Source organism: Galleria mellonella, unplaced genomic scaffold (genome assembly GCF_026898425.1).
Source record: "Galleria mellonella isolate WM207_F2 unplaced genomic scaffold, CSIRO_AGI_GalMel_v1 utg143, whole genome shotgun sequence".
Lineage (NCBI taxonomy): Eukaryota > Metazoa > Arthropoda > Insecta > Lepidoptera > Pyralidae > Galleria > Galleria mellonella.
Window position 1 is genome coordinate 1,000,469 of NW_026441997.1, and position 17,347 is coordinate 1,017,815.

General features: G+C 30.3%; 3 protein-coding genes across 4 annotated transcripts; 2 read left to right on the forward strand and 1 right to left on the reverse strand.

Annotated features, from left to right (window-relative positions):
• Positions 1 to 136: 136 nt before the first annotated feature.
• LOC113516767 (conserved oligomeric Golgi complex subunit 6) lies at positions 137 to 2,419 on the forward strand. Its single transcript, XM_026901237.3, has one exon. It carries the CDS (start codon positions 303 to 305, stop codon positions 2,160 to 2,162), a length of 1,860 nt encoding a protein of 619 aa, XP_026757038.1. The 5' UTR covers positions 137 to 302; the 3' UTR covers positions 2,163 to 2,419.
• A 1,922-nt stretch (positions 2,420 to 4,341) lies between these two features.
• On the forward strand, positions 4,342 to 7,313 carry LOC113516803 (39S ribosomal protein L15, mitochondrial). Its single transcript, XM_026901278.3, has 3 exons — positions 4,342 to 4,725; positions 6,041 to 6,195; positions 6,280 to 7,313. The coding sequence occupies exons 1-3, from the start codon at positions 4,624 to 4,626 to the stop codon at positions 6,905 to 6,907; spliced, it is 885 nt and encodes a 294-aa protein (XP_026757079.1). The 5' UTR covers positions 4,342 to 4,623; the 3' UTR covers positions 6,908 to 7,313.
• A 2,111-nt stretch (positions 7,314 to 9,424) lies between these two features.
• On the reverse strand, positions 9,425 to 16,656 carry LOC113517050 (adenosylhomocysteinase). 2 transcript variants are annotated; one of them, XM_026901570.3, is made up of 4 exons: positions 16,321 to 16,656; positions 14,408 to 14,598; positions 13,141 to 13,293; positions 9,425 to 12,683 (listed from the first exon to the last, which is right to left on the reverse strand). In XM_026901570.3, the coding sequence occupies exons 1-4, from the start codon at positions 16,340 to 16,342 to the stop codon at positions 11,757 to 11,759; spliced, it is 1,293 nt and encodes a 430-aa protein (XP_026757371.1). In that variant the 5' UTR covers positions 16,343 to 16,656; the 3' UTR covers positions 9,425 to 11,756. The 2 variants fall into 2 exon arrangements, with proteins under 2 accessions (XP_026757371.1, XP_052759586.1); XM_052903626.1 differs by lacking the exons at positions 14,408 to 14,598; positions 16,321 to 16,656 and adding an exon at positions 13,829 to 13,979.
• Positions 16,657 to 17,347: the final 691 nt, after the last annotated feature.

Genomic DNA, 17,347 nt, shown 5'->3' on the forward strand with positions numbered 1-17,347 from the left:
TTTTTTTCTTTTTTTGTGGCGTTCACCCCGATATTAGGGTATTTTGCCAAGAACAAAACGGGACAGTTTTTATCATTCGTTCTAATAATTCCTTGTTCTTAGGTCTATGGAAGTTTTGATTCTGTAGACATAGTCTCTTTAATCTGTAACATAGTCTCTAATCTGTGTTCCTAATCCTATAGAATTTGTAATTATCTAAGTTTGTTTCTAAAAAAATATTTATTTATTAGATATAGGTACTATAGTTAACTAAATTACCTATTTACTTTTTATTTTAAACATCAAACTATTGACTCTATAAAATGGAATCTGTGTATAGTAATCCATTAAGACAAAAGATAAATAAGATTTTTGATAGCCATTTATTAACTGATAACAGTGAAGCTCTCAATAATATTTCTGGTTTGTGCTCATCAAATTCTTCGTATACAAGAAGAGTTCTTTTAAATGAGGTTGAAAAAAAAGATGTACTATTGAACAAAGCAGTCTTAGTCGAGTATAACAAGGTCAATGAAAAATTACATTTACTATTGAATTCCTTAACAACATTAGATGTGGCAGTTAAAGATATGTCGACTAGATTAATTGATACTAAAACTAAAACTCACCATTTGATAACACAAACTACTAAGTTAAAAGATGAAAGAAAGAAAACAGAGAAGAAACTTATGTGGGTTGATACATTTGTAAATAATTTTCAGATTTCGCAAGAACAAAATGAGTATTTATATAATGTATCAATTAAAACGCCCTTAACAATAGACTTCTTCAATACTTTATCTCAAATAGAAAAATTATACAACAACTGTAAAACTCTTGTAAAATGTTGGTATCAAACTTCTGCTTTTGATATAATGGAAATCATTGGCCTTCAGCAAGAAATGGCAATAGAAAAGTTATACCATTGGACTATTGGGGCTTGTGTCAGTGTTGATTCACCAAACAATGCTTTAGTGCCCAAGGCTTTATCAAAATTTCAAAACAGACAAGTTTTGTTTTCAAATATTATTGATGAGTATTGTTCAGCTCGGAAAGCAATTACTGTTCAGTCATTTATTGATGTCTTGACTAAGGGTAATGATAATTCAAAGCCAATAGAATTTTATGCCAATGATGCTAAACGTTATATAGGAGATATTTTGACTTGGGTTTATCAAATTATACCTATTGAAAAAGAAAATCTCAATACGCTTTTTAAACATTGTAACATGCAAGATAAAATGCAACAAATAACAGATGCATTAACCAGCATTATGGAAGCTATCTGCCCACTGCTGAAAGTAAGAGCTGAACTTATATTGAAACCAGATAAAGACCCGCTGGTTTTGTGGTCTATTAACAATTTATTAATCTATTATAAAGAAGTTATACAATCTTTGCTACTAAAAGGCCATTTAATAGACACATTTGAAGAATTGTTGAAAAAAAGTGAGGAAGTATTCTTGATAACACTAGATAAGAAAATTCAGAAAGAATTGAGTCATGGAGTTAAAGCCCCTCCTATGGATTTAAATCCATCTGTTGTTGTAACAGACTTAGTTAGCTTCTTACGAGATTTATTAGGTGTTATGAATATTTCTAACAATATCAATAACAACAACAGAAAAATTATAATAACCCATATTTTAGATCCTTTGTTAAAAGCTGTAAATGAAACTGCATGCCATTTGAGTTCTACTGATATGTCTGTTTATATGTTGAATTGCATTTATCATATTCAATGCACTTTATCATTGTATACTGTTATGGATGATTATAATGAAAGGTTACAGGCACAGTCAGAAGCACAAATTGATACATTAACATCTGAACAAGCTAGTTATCTTGTTGCTAATTTAAATTTAGGCCCAATTTATACTATCTTACAAGAAAAAATTAGTGGACCACTCTCAACCATACCAGGCATGGACACATCAACACTGAAAACATTTCTTAATAAATTTGATATGTTTCTGGTGTCTCCAGATGTTTATATATTGCCACAGTTAAACTTGCTTCTTAGTCACTCTCACAAATCCTATGTAAAAAAACGTGCTTTTGAAGTTATATTGGCTATATATACTCAACTGTACCAAGCAGTTCAAGATCCAAATAATGGATATTTAGATCCTCTTATGATAGTTCGTAGAACACCAGAAGAAGTTATAAGTTTACTGAAGTAAATGTTTTAAAAATTGTAAATAAAATTAACATACTGTTATACATTTATTATATTCGTTTAACAATTGTAAAATAATACACATTTTATTATGTATTATTTTAAATTACTATTGAAGTTATTAGGTTGGTTCCCAACCATGTCTTAGCAATATTCCACTAGTTTCAGTTTCCAATGATAGAAGTATCAATATATTTCCGTGAAAGAATTCTTAGAAAATAAATTATAGTTATAGTAAAATATTAAATTATTGGAATTTTATTGGTCGTTTTATTAGAAAATTACAGTAGTCGGTAGACTCTACATTATAAGCATTATTCTTGCAATATTTCAGATCATTAAGTGAAGAATTAAGCATGGGATGCATCTGCGATCTAGCAGTATGATGCGACTTTACGTCACAATGTTGCGAGTGCTCAATAACTACTAGTGATATCAAATTGAAATTTTTAATAGAATTAAATAATATTGGTCAACAGACTTTAGAGAAAAATACTTTTTTTCTTTGCGAGCAGGTCCAAAAGAGCCAAAACTTTCAAAATAGACCTTTCAGTTCTAGTAGAATATTGTATTTTTACAGCCGTTTCATTTACTCTGAACTAAAATCTATTTTTAATTTTTATAGTTAGATATATATCAAAACGATACAAAGGAACTCGTATGTCTATGAATTTACCAAACTTTTAGACCGCTTTATCTCATCAGTAATAATGTTTTCGACTTGAAATTTAAAATAGTGTAATTTTTTTTATACGGAGTAAAAATTTTTGAGAAAACACGTTATAATTCTACATGCGGCCGGTAAACGAAAGAAAACGAACCTTATCGTAGTGACCTTAGATACCTTTTTTTTTATTACGTTTGTTCCGTTGTGGAACAGGCTAAGGTCGGAGACCATGCTGCCTAGTCTTCAATATGATAATTTGTCTGGAATCCTTAGATACCTTTGCAACTCATTCTTTTTTTTAATTAAATATTTATTATTTTTTTTAATATAAGGCAAAGGACTAATGGTACCCATTATATTTTAAATGGGCAACATTAGACGCGATACCAAAAAGGAACGCAAACAAATTTGGTATTTGCTTGCACTTCGATGTATATATGTGTATATTATATGAAAATTTTGCTTTAAGTAGCCCTTTTAAACCCTAAAATAGGTACCTAAAAATTTTAATATGATCCTACTAATCCATCTGGGGTACCATATAAAATGACTTCATTTATATATTTTAAAAATATCTTTTAATTATTTTTATAGCATATAGTTTTGTCTTATGAGTAAAAAGTTTAAAAAATAAACATTCTCCCATCCATCCCATCTTCATCTTCGAAGTTTATGGAACAAAAACTCTGAAATAATTACAATTTATAAGGATAAATAACATACTATAATAAAACAGCACCGTTTTTTGAAAATTTTTTATAAGACCTCGAGGCCTTATAATAAATTGCACTAGTTTTGCGGTTCAGTTTTTAATCAACTCAACTCGCAATTTATTATTTATATATACCTAGAGACTATAGTATGGGGTATTTAAGAAAAAGTATATCAATGATACTTCAGGATCGGCAATGTACTCGTGACACCTTGGTGTTGGCGTCCATAAGCTACAGTGACCGTTTATCATCAGACAAGCTCTATGCTTGTTTGCTTTGTAGTATAAAAAAAGGACATTACGGGACAAGGAAGATTAGTTCTAAGAACAAGGAATTGTTTTTCTTTTTATGGGTGAAAATGGTATGGTAACACCGTCTGCGCTAACGTGATACGCTGGCGGAGCACCAGTGAAGGGTGATAGATGAGAATAAAAACAGGCCAGTTAGCCCATCATGATGAATTTCATTCAGGAATTAATCATGATAGTTTCCAGAGGGAACCGCGAGGAGGGCGACCTGGTTGGGTATATTGCTAGCAATGGGATTCTCAGTCTCCATTACTAACAATCCCTTTCCTCCCCAAGGAATTGGTTAGTCCTTAGCACCGCTCCACATATGATTTTAGGCTAATGTGGGTCTATTTTTTGACAAATTCCAGACCATTTTATCTGGCATCACTGATCTTTTTTTTTTTAATTGATAACGGCGAGCTAATGTTGCACATTAGGTCACTAACAAACAGAAAACAAGATAAGATATTAAAAAGGAACAGTAAGAATTTTCATATTAGTGATAATAAAATATAAACTGTCTGATTTGTTAAATTTTTATTTTATACGTTTAGATAAAAATAAAAATACCGTCTGCTATCTGTTAACCCTGTACCTAATTAGACTCGATGGGATCAAAAGGGTCACATCCAGAGCCGTGAAACATATTAATAAAAACAAAAAATAACCTCAATTTTGTAGTTATTTTACATTCTCGTTCATTATTCTGATAGTGTTGAGTTATATACTCTAGGATTGATGTATTATTTTTTTATGAAATTATATTAATTATTCTAATAAATATTTGTTTTAACTATGGGGTCTCGTCAAATAATTGAAAAATCTTTGTCGATGTTGAAATCACTACCAAGGATATCATTGTCTAACATTCGTGACAATCCAGGCTCAAGAAAAAATGTTAGTAGCATGCAATTTTATCATACTCATTGGTGTATTTAAGGGAGAATCGAGTGGGCTGTACCCACCCCAGAATTGTGTGTTGACTCCGTCAGGATGTAGACTCCTTTAGCTGTGGGCAAATCTGTCTGAGTATATAATATGCACCTTTTTTTGACGCCTAGACCCGCCTTATGTATTTTTTAAAGTAATGAGTATTAGTTTGGTCAGTTGATACCTTTAGGAATTTACAGTATACCAATGGTTATCTGTGAATATCTCTTTACTAACACTGACAAAATTTTGTATCCTCAACTAAAATAACTAATTTTATGTAATGTAAAAAATATATCTCTGTGCAAAACAGAAAAGAAGATAGATAAATTAGATTAAATTCTACAACTATTTTCTAAAAATCAGTTAGGAGATAATAATGGTAACCATCACTTTATACAATTAACTAGTAATTTCTTTGGAAAATTTATAGATATCAATGAATGAAGGGTATCATGAGTGACACAGTATACTCCGTTATGTCTATGGTACTACTGTTCATGTATATAAGTTATAGTTACCATTTTCTATCTACCTGATACTAATTTCTAATACATGATACTAAAAAATATAAATAAGAATAATTATTTTTTATCTCTACATCAGATATGCAATAGATGATAAAACTAAGTGCCAGGATAGTATTTTGGTTCAAACACTAAGTAAATAATTTTGTGCATACACCCTGAGTCTGGAGATTTGACTAATCCACAAATATATATATAGGCTGGAGTATATCCAAATTAGATTACAGGGTATCATGTTTTATAGCATTTGTCACTCTAGTTAAGCATTGTCAAGTTCAGAACTTTCAAATTAAACTGATTTGGATTGAAACGCAAAATGGGTATCTTTCTATTAAATTATAATATGAGAGCTAATGTATGAAACAAAATTTATTTGCCGGAAACATTGTAGATAAGATGTTAAATTAATTAAATATAAATCTAAATAACTAAACATATACTTTAGTGCTAATTCTTTGATGAAATACATGGATATACTCATATGGTAATGAATTTCCAGAGTATGGTTAACCATTATGAGCAGATCATATGTTCATCATGATCCCTCCCAAAAGTGTGTGGAAATCTAATACACTTTTTAGGAACATTTAAGTTGTCTGGACAAACCACACTGTCATGCAATGACTCAAGCATAAAACCACATTGGCACAATCAGCTAAGGTGTGGAACTATTTCCTCACCTAGCAAGATGCACTATTCCATTTTTTTTTATTTCTCTAATATAGTATTTAAAATTGTATTTAATGATATTTCAGTACAAACGTGGGCGAGGACAACATGGAGGTGATAAACATGGAGCAGGCAATAAAGGTTCAGGTCAAAGACAAAATTACATGAGACTAGGTTATGAAACAGGGAACAATCCATTTTATTTGCGTGTTCCTCAAGAACAATATTATAGGGGCCACCAGTAAGTAATAAATTCTAGTCAAATTTATTATTATGGCAACTTATTTGAAGATGATTTTAAGATTGTATTTACTTTTTATTTCAGTCACAGAAGACAATATCCTCCATTGTCATTAAATGCGCTCCAGGCTATGGTTGACACAGATAGATTAGATGTTACAAAACCAATTGATATTGCAAGCATTATAAAATCTGGTCTTTACACCATTCATCCTGATCAAAAACATTATGGTATTCAGTTAACTGATGAAGGAGCTGATAGATTTGCTGCAAAGTTAAATATTGAGGTGCAATGGGCAACAGAACCAGTAATTGCTGCTATAGAAAGAAATGGTGGAACTATTACCACAGCATATTATGATCCACATAGTCTATTTTTGCTCAAGAATCCAAAGAAATTTTTTGAGACAGGTCAGGCTATTCCCAGGAGAATGATCCCACCTCCTGATGTAATTGAGTACTACAGTAAACCTGAAAATCGAGGATATTTAGCTGATCCTGAAATAATATCACAAGAAAGGTTAAAATTAGCTCAAAAATATGGATATCAGTTACCAAATTTAGAAAGTGACCCTGATTATAATATGCTCTGTGAAAGAAAGGACCCAAGACAAATATTTTATGGTTTGGAACCTGGATGGGTTATAAACTTAAAGGATGAATGTATTCTTAAATTAAAAGATGAAGATTTATTAAGATTCTATGCATCATAAATATGTAATAAAATGGTCATGATAATATTTAGCAATGAACTATGTGAAACTAGATCATAGATATAAGGTGTGAAACTAAGTGAAAGTGAACTCATTTTAAACTAATATATAGTAAAAAGCACATCCCAACTATCATTGTTTTATTATTTATATATATAATATTTTATATATAATAGATATTATATATATAATAGATATTTAAATAAATCTGCAGGTAAAATATTAGATTTGTTTTCACTTCATACTACCTATTTCTATAGAACTTAATGAAAATGTAACTAAGTTTTGTGGAAAATATCACAGAAACATTCTCTAAATGAAATTAGTAACAAATCAAAACAATCAATAAAAAGATTCAATGTTTGTCAATTATTTGTTTCTTTTTTTATTAAACTTATTTAGCTAGACTATTTTTTTTTTTTTAGGATCATAGTGATTAAGAATAGAGAATAACTTTTCTTAATCACTATTTTTTTTTTTTTCATTTATTTATTCTTTTTAAAATGGGATGATTCATTCATTCAAATTTTTATTTGCTACACTTTTCAATCTTAAATTTACTATTCCAACAATATTAGACCATTTTAATGAAATGCTCTGGATTCTGGAATGTAAAACTTATGGAATATTTGCAAGGCAACTGAACTAAAATTGTGTTCCAAAAATATAGTAACATCTATCATACTCTATAATTAACGTTTTTGTTCATAAGCAGAGAACTTAAATAATCAAGCAAAATGTTGAAAATTATTTTTTAAAATTGATAGGTAGTATATACACATTTCGGGGCTTCGCGTAACAGATTTTAATCAACCAGTGAGTGGCATTTTGTCTAGTGGCCAATATGTTTAAGCGAATACAAAATTATTAAAATTCAAATAAAAAAAAATAGAAAAAAATTAAATTTACTTTTTTATTCCAACAATATTTGATATATTTATACATATACATATATTTTATTTTTCATTGTATATTTTTTTTTAAAGTATATGATAATATAATATATTTGGCACTTTAAATATTAATAGTTGTAGCACTTCCTCTAACAGCATGCTTTCTAACTGCATTGGGTTGACTGGAAGAGATCCTGTCAGAGATAAGTATACCTTGCTCACAATATTTATAAATGCATTAATAATGTAATTTACGAGGCCCCTAATAGTTTGAGGATGATATAATAAATGATAGTTGATAGAAATAAAGATGAAAATGGGTTTTTATTCTCACTTAGATTATGATTAGCAATGGAAATTATGTAATACTGTAATAAATACATTTTTGTTATAATTATAACAAAAACAGATATTTGGTTTCCAGGTTGTCTTGTTGATGAATCATATATTCATATTTTCATTGTTTTTTTTGAGATAATATAAGCTGTCGTTACGATCTGGCAGTGAGAGATGATAGGTAAAGATATGGGTGGCAATTAGTTATATTCATTTAATTCATTGCAAGCTATATATATACCTTGTTAGATCGACATTCACAGGGTCTGTCTGGTCTCTGGAAACCATTATAGTTAATTTTGTTACAATGGATCAACTGATCCGACTTCATACTCACTTATTTAACTGACCTTACTGGTGCCGGCCAGGAGGATCGTCATTTCATTGAAAAATAAAAATATTCAGTCTAGACGACAGGTCAATTGCTGGCCTGCTTACAGTCTCGTCTATCATCCTTCTTTGATATTACGTGTACTGATAGCGCAGGCGAGATTATCATTCTATTATTATAAAGAAAGCATCTACTAAAGGATTTCGGTAATTCCACCCCTAAAGGAGTAAAAGAGAAATAGTTGTATAGAAAACAGTCATTTTCAAAAGCGTAGTAAAAATACGCATTACGTATTTATTTATTTATCTAACCCATGATTTTGTACATTTTTATTACATAAATAAGAATAAACATGAAAATCACAGCGTTTTTGAAAATCTGTTCTCTACGAGTATGAAAGCTTATATTGAAGTGCGTCATTTTTTAAGTAAATTAATATTAAAGTTTCTCAGTAAAAATAAATACTCGTACATAATTCGTCGTTTTGGGAAATATGATGTGAATTTACTGGGTACAATACTGGAGTTCTCAGGAATGGCAACGCATGGGGGGTATCATGGGCAAAACAGTATATTCTGTTATGTCCATGGTACTGCTCATGTCTATAGGCGACGATTACCACTTTCCATCAGGTGGGCCGTCAGCTTAATCGCCATTCTAAGTTGTATAAAAAAAATTTAACCCCAAATAGGAGAGATGGGATGGAAACATTAGTATAAAAATTTTAAAAAATTGCTATGCTTGGAATGTACCATTTGTTTCTTGATATTTCCATCAAGATACAAAGATAAGTTTTTTGTATCTAGAATGGAATTTCGTGCTTTTTAATTTGTAAATCATAGATTTTCATATAAACATTTAGTATTTACTTATACTTATGTGCAAGCGAAGCTCCGAGCAATAGCTAGTTAATAGATATGAGGTATAATAAGTGGATAAAATTTTAATAAAAAGCAATTAAAAATTTAAGTACACAATTTATTTATTAATTATAAATATGTTTATAATAATTACAATAATGTTGTAACAAATTTGTATGCTGTTGCCAACAGTGTAGCTATGAATCTAGATAATCATGTAAAAAACAAGAATATCTATATTTCGAGTGACAGTCAAGCGACTATCAAAGCATTTGTATCAACAAGGGTGAATTCAGGGTTAACCTTAAATAATATTCAAAACTTAAATAATTTGGGTAGACATAATAGGGTTAGTTTGGTATGGGTCCCTGGACATACAGGATTTAAAGGTAATGAAAGGGTCGATGAGTTGGCGAGAAGGGGATCAGAATCAAAAATTATAGGTCCTGAGCCATACGTTGCACTTGCATCAAGTGTTATTAACTCACCCCTTGACTTTCACATGGAGTGAGGAAAAAACAGCAGAAGGAATGGAGGACTTTAAAAGTCTTAGGCATACTAAAGTTTTTAAATGACAATGCTGAGGGATGGGATAAACTAGTCTACAGCGGTAGGAGACAACAGGAAACACTAATTATGGGTGCCCTAACTGGGCATATATTATATAAGATTGGTCTATCTTCGGACACACTGTGCAGACTGTGCGGTGAGAAATCGGAATCCATGGAAAACTTGATATGCAACTGCGATTTGTTGGCAAGTATGCGTATGAGTCTACTGGGAACGGCTTATCCAGAGCCAGGGGATTACATATATCTTAAACCGCGGGATATCGTTAAGGTAACAAACAGGATCCATGAAATGATGGTATACGACAGGGGGAAGCACAAAAGATCCCTATAGGTCGACGTGCAACGGATTAGCTGACCCCATATGCGAAAATAAGATATAACAGATTGAAATGATATTCGTTTATAAATTATAGTTTGGTACAATTATGCTATAGGAGAGGACATGTATAATATAGCCATATTGTGTAAATGATTGATGATGACACTTTGCTAATTTTATTCTTTATTATAAATTTGTTGTAGTTTTATATTTTCTAAAAGAATTCTACTCTCTAAATTATTATAAATTTAGTTTATAATAATTTTGTTAATTTTCATAATAATTCCAAATTATATTCTAATAATATTTACATGTAATTTAAATATGAGACTATATTATGTATTATAAATGCTTGATTAAATTTTTCTCTTTGTTATTTTATTATTTTCATTTTAATGAGTCAAACGCTAGGGCTCTACGCATTATTCCTGTTGCACGTAGTGCAATTTAAGAAATTACAATGTTTGTGCCTTAACCCATGTCTTAGGATATCATCTAATAGATGTAACTAGCTGTATAGGCATATAAGTGTTTTTCGGTTAATAATAGAATAATGAAAATCTTCTTTAAAAATTGTATCATAAAATTAGACATACTTTAAAAATAAAAAAAAAACTGTACGAAGCTATTACTTTCCGTAATTACTATAAAAACCTGTACTTTGTCTATCATGCTGTTAATGAAGGCCATGATAAAAATTCAAAATATTACAAATATCGCGTTTTTGGAATTGAAACAATTCAATCCAAATATATTGAATATCAATGCATTACAGAAGGCGACAATTTAATAGTAGGAGGTATGAAAACTTATTATATGTAATTTAGTGGTAAAAAAAAAAGACAAAATAGTGCTTATCTCCTTATCTAGTTACAAATGATAAATTTTATTAATAACACTAGTAAATTATGTGCTCCTGTCCTGAGTCGTTCTATGGTAATTAGGTCACTTCAATTCTAAATGTGCAATAAACTGGCTGTGAAAAAGTTATGAGTGTTTGGTCCTTAAATCTCGTCCAATACAGTTCTTTTTTTCAAACCTTACTTTTTGGAAGTATAAACTGTCAAAGTGTCAGGTTTCATGTTATGATGCATAGAGTATAAAATAAAAAAAAAATACAAAAACATCCTTTTAATCATCCATTCTAAATATTTTTAAATTCATGATGAAGTTACACTAAAAACAAGAATTAATATAATATTAGACCTATGCTTATGTTGTTATGATTATATTATAAGAACTTCATTGGCAATTTGCATATAAGAACAGAACATATTGCGCTTTACTAACCTGATTATATATCACACCATTAAACATAGATCATGTTTGAATTGTGACATGACAAACACAAAATTGAAATTAAATCGTAAAATTCAGACATGATGTATGTATTAAGGCATAATAACGATTTTTTTTTTTTGGCATACACTTAATTAAATCACTTCACTTTAAATAGTATAAAAAAGCACTAATGTAGTGTTAATAATAATATTAAAACCTATCAGTGAAAAATGCCTATTGTCAAAGTTACAAATATCTTAGTATCTGTAGTGATCTGGTTTATATGGTCCATCTACCGGTACGCCAATATATTTAGCTTGTTTGGGAGTGAGCTTAGTAAGTTTTACACCGAGGTGTTCCAAATGAAGTGTAGCAACTTCTTCATCTAATTTTTTTGGAAGTGTGTGAACACCAACAGGATAGACATTATGTCTCGTCCATAACTCGATTTGAGCCAAGACTTGATTAGTGAAGGAATTGGACATAACGAAAGAGGAATGTCCTGTGGCACAACCAAGATTAACAAGCCTTCCAGCTGCAAGTACTATTATATGATTCCCATTATCCAGTTCATAACGATCAACTTGAGGTTTAATATTCACTTTTTTTGCATTTTTCTCTAGCCATGCTACATCAACTTCACAGTCAAAGTGCCCAATGTTGCATACAATAGCATCATCTTTCATTTTTAGGAAATGATCCTTGTAAATTATATCTATATTACCAGTTGTTGTCACAAAGATTTGGCCTATTTCAGCAGCTTCTTCCATAGTAGTAACTTGGAAACCTTCCATTGCAGCTTGAAGAGCATTTATAGGATCTATTTCAGTAACTATTACACGGCCACCAAAACCCTTAAAAGCTTGAGCGCAACCTTTACCTACATCTCCATAACCTGCTACTACACATACTTTTCCTGCAATCATTATATCTGTGGCTCTTTTAATACCATCAAGCAATGATTCTCTGCATCCATACAAATTATCAAATTTGCTTTTAGTAACTGAATCATTCACATTGATAGCTGGAACTTTCAGAAGACCTTCTCTAAACATTTTATATAAATTATGTACGCCAGTAGTGGTTTCTTCTGATAGCCCTTTGATCCCCTCAAGTAATTGTGGATATTTTGTGTGCACTAAATTAGTTAAATCTCCCCCATCATCCAAAATCATATTCAGGGGCTGAAAAAATATAATTCATCTATTAATGACAAAGTATAATAATTAAATATAAACTAAATAAATGGGTAGGTAATATCTGTAAGGATGGTGATTGACCTTTCGCACGTTATCACGCGAAAGGTTTTATTGTTATTACTAACTCAGTTTTAATACAATATAATATTAAATAATGCAAAATAGTAAAAAACATCTATTAACATTAATTATTAACTATTAGCATTATCAATGTACACATGACTACCAAGTTTAGCTTCACGTGAATAATGCTGACATCTATGCGTCTATATGCCTAACATCTAAGGAACGTCATCACTACTTTGTATATTTATTTTTATATTAAATATTTCTTAATTAACGTCGAACAGTTTAGATACTTTTTAGGATGTAGTTATCTAGTTACATTATAGACATACTTATTTGAAGTAATCGTAGAAATGTTTGCATTTAGTACACTTACCCTTCCATCAGAAAAGATAAGAGTTTGTTCAATACACCATATATATTCCTCTTCAGTTTCTCCCTTCCAGGCATATATAGGTATTCCTACTGCTACAAGCGCCGCAGCAGCCTCGTCTTGAGTGCTATAAATATTACTACTCGACCATTGCACCTGTAATAATAAAATACCTATTATTAATATTGTTTAATAAACAAGCTGACGGCCTATCTGATGGAAAGTGGTAACCGTCGCCTATAGACATGAGCAGTACCATGGACATAAAAGAGTATACTGTTTCGCCCATTATACCCCCCATGCGTTGCCATTCCTGAGGACTCAGGTGTTATTCCCCTGTACCCTGTAAATTCACGCCATATCCCACCCTTCAAACCGAAACACAGCCACGCAAACAACTGTTTTACGGTTTAAACACAAATGAGACAGAGGTACCCAAACGACTTTTGTACAAAGTCTCCCTCTGGTATACTCTTTCGAATACAAGAATTTTAAAATCGATCCATAATTGATGGATAAATTGGTGGATATAGATATATATAAGTAATAATGGTTATCATGTCTCTTCCTTTTTCACTAATCTCTATTAATGCGTCATACATGGGTTCTGTCTTTTTCTTTTATATCAACTTTCACATCACAGTTCATACATATATCCACTTTATTTAAAATAGTTTTACTATGATTTTACCATTTATATATATAAAATATTTAAATTTCAGAAAATAATTTCTGTTGTTAATTAAATGTTTTTAAACATTAAGAAGGTCTTAAAAATCGTGATATTATTATAAATCTTTCAACAGGCTCATTGATGCGTCCGTCGACACAAATACGTATTAAATTTTAGACACAAAGAGTAAAATAAGATAATTATTCAAATGATAACAATAGGTACACAAACATAAATTTATTTTTAATACTGAATATAGATTACATCATATTGTTTTCACTGTTAACCTACAGATCAAGGGTGAAGAGATGATCACTTGATAAACGTTCTGCACATAAATAAACTGTATTTCTGTTTACAACAGAGATGTAAATGTTAAAACTATTTTAAATTCTTTTAGTATGAATGAAGTTACCGTTTTTTAACTCCTTCAAGTCATAAAAAATACCTATCGAGTGCAATTTGAACTCACGCATAAGCATGCTGAGGAGGGAAGAGGGGGACATGACCATCCTAGAATTGGTTGGTGCACACCCCAGGCGTAACCTCACAAAAATATCATTCATTATACATATATTAATAGAATATTCTACTTACTTCTGCTCCGAGTTCTATCAGAGTCTCAATAAGAACTGCAGTTTGTACAGTCATATGTAGACTGCCAGCTATTCTTGCCCCTTTCAGGATTTTGCTTGGAGCATATTTACGACGGCAGGCCATCAGTCCTGGCATTTCTTTTTCAGCCAACATAATTTCCTTTCTGCCTAACTCTGCCAACTTCTCATCAGCTTCATGTAAGAAAGTAGTATCTATTATAAATTTTTGGTCTCATAAACAAAATTTTAGGGAACTAGATGGATTACCTAACTTGTATGTAGAGAATATTTATTTATGAGTCTTAGTGTTTACCCACAACTTTATCTGCATGACTGGTTTATATTGATTGATCAGTATAAAAGTAGTCTATTTTTCTTATGCAACTTAGAATGGCAAACAAGCTGATGGCCCACCTGATGTAAAGTGGTAACCATCGCCTACAGACATGAGCATAATCATGGACATAAGAGTATACTGCCCATATACCACCATACCATATATTTCGCCCATGATACCACTCAAGCGTTGCCATTTCATTATTTAGTACTAGTGGGTACTACATTATTTAGTACTAGTACATCTCAAAACGTGTATGCAAATAATTAACTTTTTATTTTATTTATTTATTCTTTATTAACTACATTATAAAAAAATGTCTGGTACAAAAGGCAGACTTAATACTGTATAGCATTCTCTCCCTGTCAACCTTCTTGTGGATTTTGTATCACCTTGTCAATATTATCCACTAATTTAACAAATCCCTTGTACTACTATATACTAAAAACTACTGAACAGATTTAAATTAAATTCAGTACACAGATAGGTACTGAGTAACAACATATTTGGGTACTTTATATACCTATTGATTCACTCAGGTAAAGCCACAAAACGCCTACAGTTTGCATTATAAATGTGAAATAGTTTGATTGAAACTTGGTGCTTTAACAGCTTTACTGATAATCATTCAATTTAGTATACACTACACATACTATCGGATCGGGATGGAGAAGGGCATAGTTTACTATTTGACCTGGTCAATTTGCCAGCCGCATGGATAAAATCATGAGTAAATACCATTTAACAGATAAATATTCATATAAGAGAATGATTTATTGATTGATTTAAAACAGCGTTTTCATGTATGTGAAAAGATACCTAAATTAATATTAATAAGGTGGCCAACTATTTTTTGTTCAAAAAGAGTATACTTTGTAGTACAAGTATTTCATAGGTGAAAAAAAGGAAGAACACCTTTGAAAAAAATTTTTTTTGAAGTGGATTTTTTTTGCTAAATGAGGATGTTTGTCTAATAATGTAGCCACATCCAAACAACTATCATTTTGCATATTAAATTTGACTGTTAAGATAGCTGATAATGATTTTACAGAAAGTCTACTCCAATAATCATTCCCTAGTGAAAATATCCTTTCAACAGCAGCATGAGTGCCTGGACACCATAAGGAAATTTCTACTAAAACTTTTAAATTTTCATGTGGGATATGATCCACTGAAATTCTAATGAAATTCAAATCACTGTCAAAATAATTTTCAATATTTAATTATTAAAATTAAAATAAATTAATCTAAAAAAATGTTTTAGAAATACAAATTAATATAAAATTATACAACTCATTTATAATTTCAGAGTACAGGATTTAAAAAGAGTACGGTTTCCAAAAAATAAGTACAAAACTCAGTAAATGAGTATAGTTGGTCACCTTAATATTAATAATAAGATTTTAAAAAAATGAACGCATGGTGAATATAACCTATAACTATAATTTTAAATAGAACAAAACAATAATAAATAGCCAGTAGTAGATTGGAAAAAGATAAAGTATGTTAATATGTATGATAATTATTTAAATTTTGTATATTAAGTCATAATCATTAAGTTAAAAATTACAACTTACCTATCTTATACGGCGGCTTCATTGTGAATTCTTGGTGGAATTAAATAAACAATTACAAAAAAAGATCTGTAATTTTGTACAACCACAAGCCAGCTATATACACCTAATTATAATTATTAAAAATAAATAGACAATTACGATTGGTAGCTAATAACTAGTAAATTGAATTGGTGTCACTATGAAGTTCATGGGTATCACAGAGAACAGCACGTAGCGATGCGCGACTTTACTAATCCGACTACAAATTATTCAACTAAGCACTTCATTCGGATTATTCAAATGATTTTCAAATCAATCGACTACTAATATCTTTGAATAGTAATCGTCGACGTACGAATTGACCCGGTAGTGAGAATGTGTTAATTTTTTAAATGGATAAAAGTGTTGCCAATAAAATTTTGTAAAAATTACCAATTTTTGATAAAAGTTAATACAATTTTTATAGGAAATTGCGAAAGTATTACAACACGTATTATAAAATTGATATTTCAGTGACATTTTTTTTTTCATTGTCTTTTTTACTAGGATGATAATATAGTAATGAATACAGACTGAGGAATACACTTAATAGAAACATATAGAAACAAATTCAGAGAAAGGACTTTGTTGTAATTAGTTACTAATTAGTAAAATCGTTCCAATGCGGAAATAGTACATTACTAATTTAGTAGTTGAATAATTATATTATTAATTACTAATTATTCGAATAAAACCAATCAGATTCGCGTTTCGCTAACATTAAGTGCTTTAATAGTGTTGTACCACTATTTATACCTTCGTTCAATATTAATATTGACATTAACAGATGCCATAAAAATCTAGATAGTTAATTATATAAAATTTTCAAACTTTACAAAAATCATAGATAATAAAACAAGAACCTATGTTACTTTATTTTACTCTACTACAATTTTAAATCATCTTTTTTGACAGACAAGGTATGTTACTCTTCTTTGACGCATTCAACGATAGAAGCATTGTGCCAAGTCAAACAGCCTTAAAACTACAAAAAAGTACAAAAACCCTT

Excerpts from the sequence above, each read along its gene's own strand:
- LOC113516803 (XM_026901278.3), top strand. The coding sequence starts at position 4,624 with ATGGGGTCTCGTCAAATAATTGAAAAATCTTTGTCGATGTTGAAATCA. Across the intron at positions 4,726-6,040 it reads ATCCAGGCTCAAGAAAAAAT|TACAAACGTGGGCGAGGACA; the intron begins GTTAGTAGCATG and ends ATGATATTTCAG. Across the intron at positions 6,196-6,279 it reads CAATATTATAGGGGCCACCA|TCACAGAAGACAATATCCTC; the intron begins GTAAGTAATAAA and ends TTTTTATTTCAG.
- LOC113516767 (XM_026901237.3), top strand. The coding sequence starts at position 303 with ATGGAATCTGTGTATAGTAATCCATTAAGACAAAAGATAAATAAGATT.
- LOC113517050 (XM_026901570.3), bottom strand. The coding sequence starts at position 16,342 with ATGAAGCCGCCGTATAAGATAG. Across the intron at positions 13,294-14,407 it reads TGATAGAACTCGGAGCAGAA|GTGCAATGGTCGAGTAGTAA; the intron begins GTAAGTAGAATA and ends TTATTATTACAG. Across the intron at positions 12,684-13,140 it reads TTATCTTTTCTGATGGAAGG|CCCCTGAATATGATTTTGGA; the intron begins GTAAGTGTACTA and ends ATATTTTTTCAG.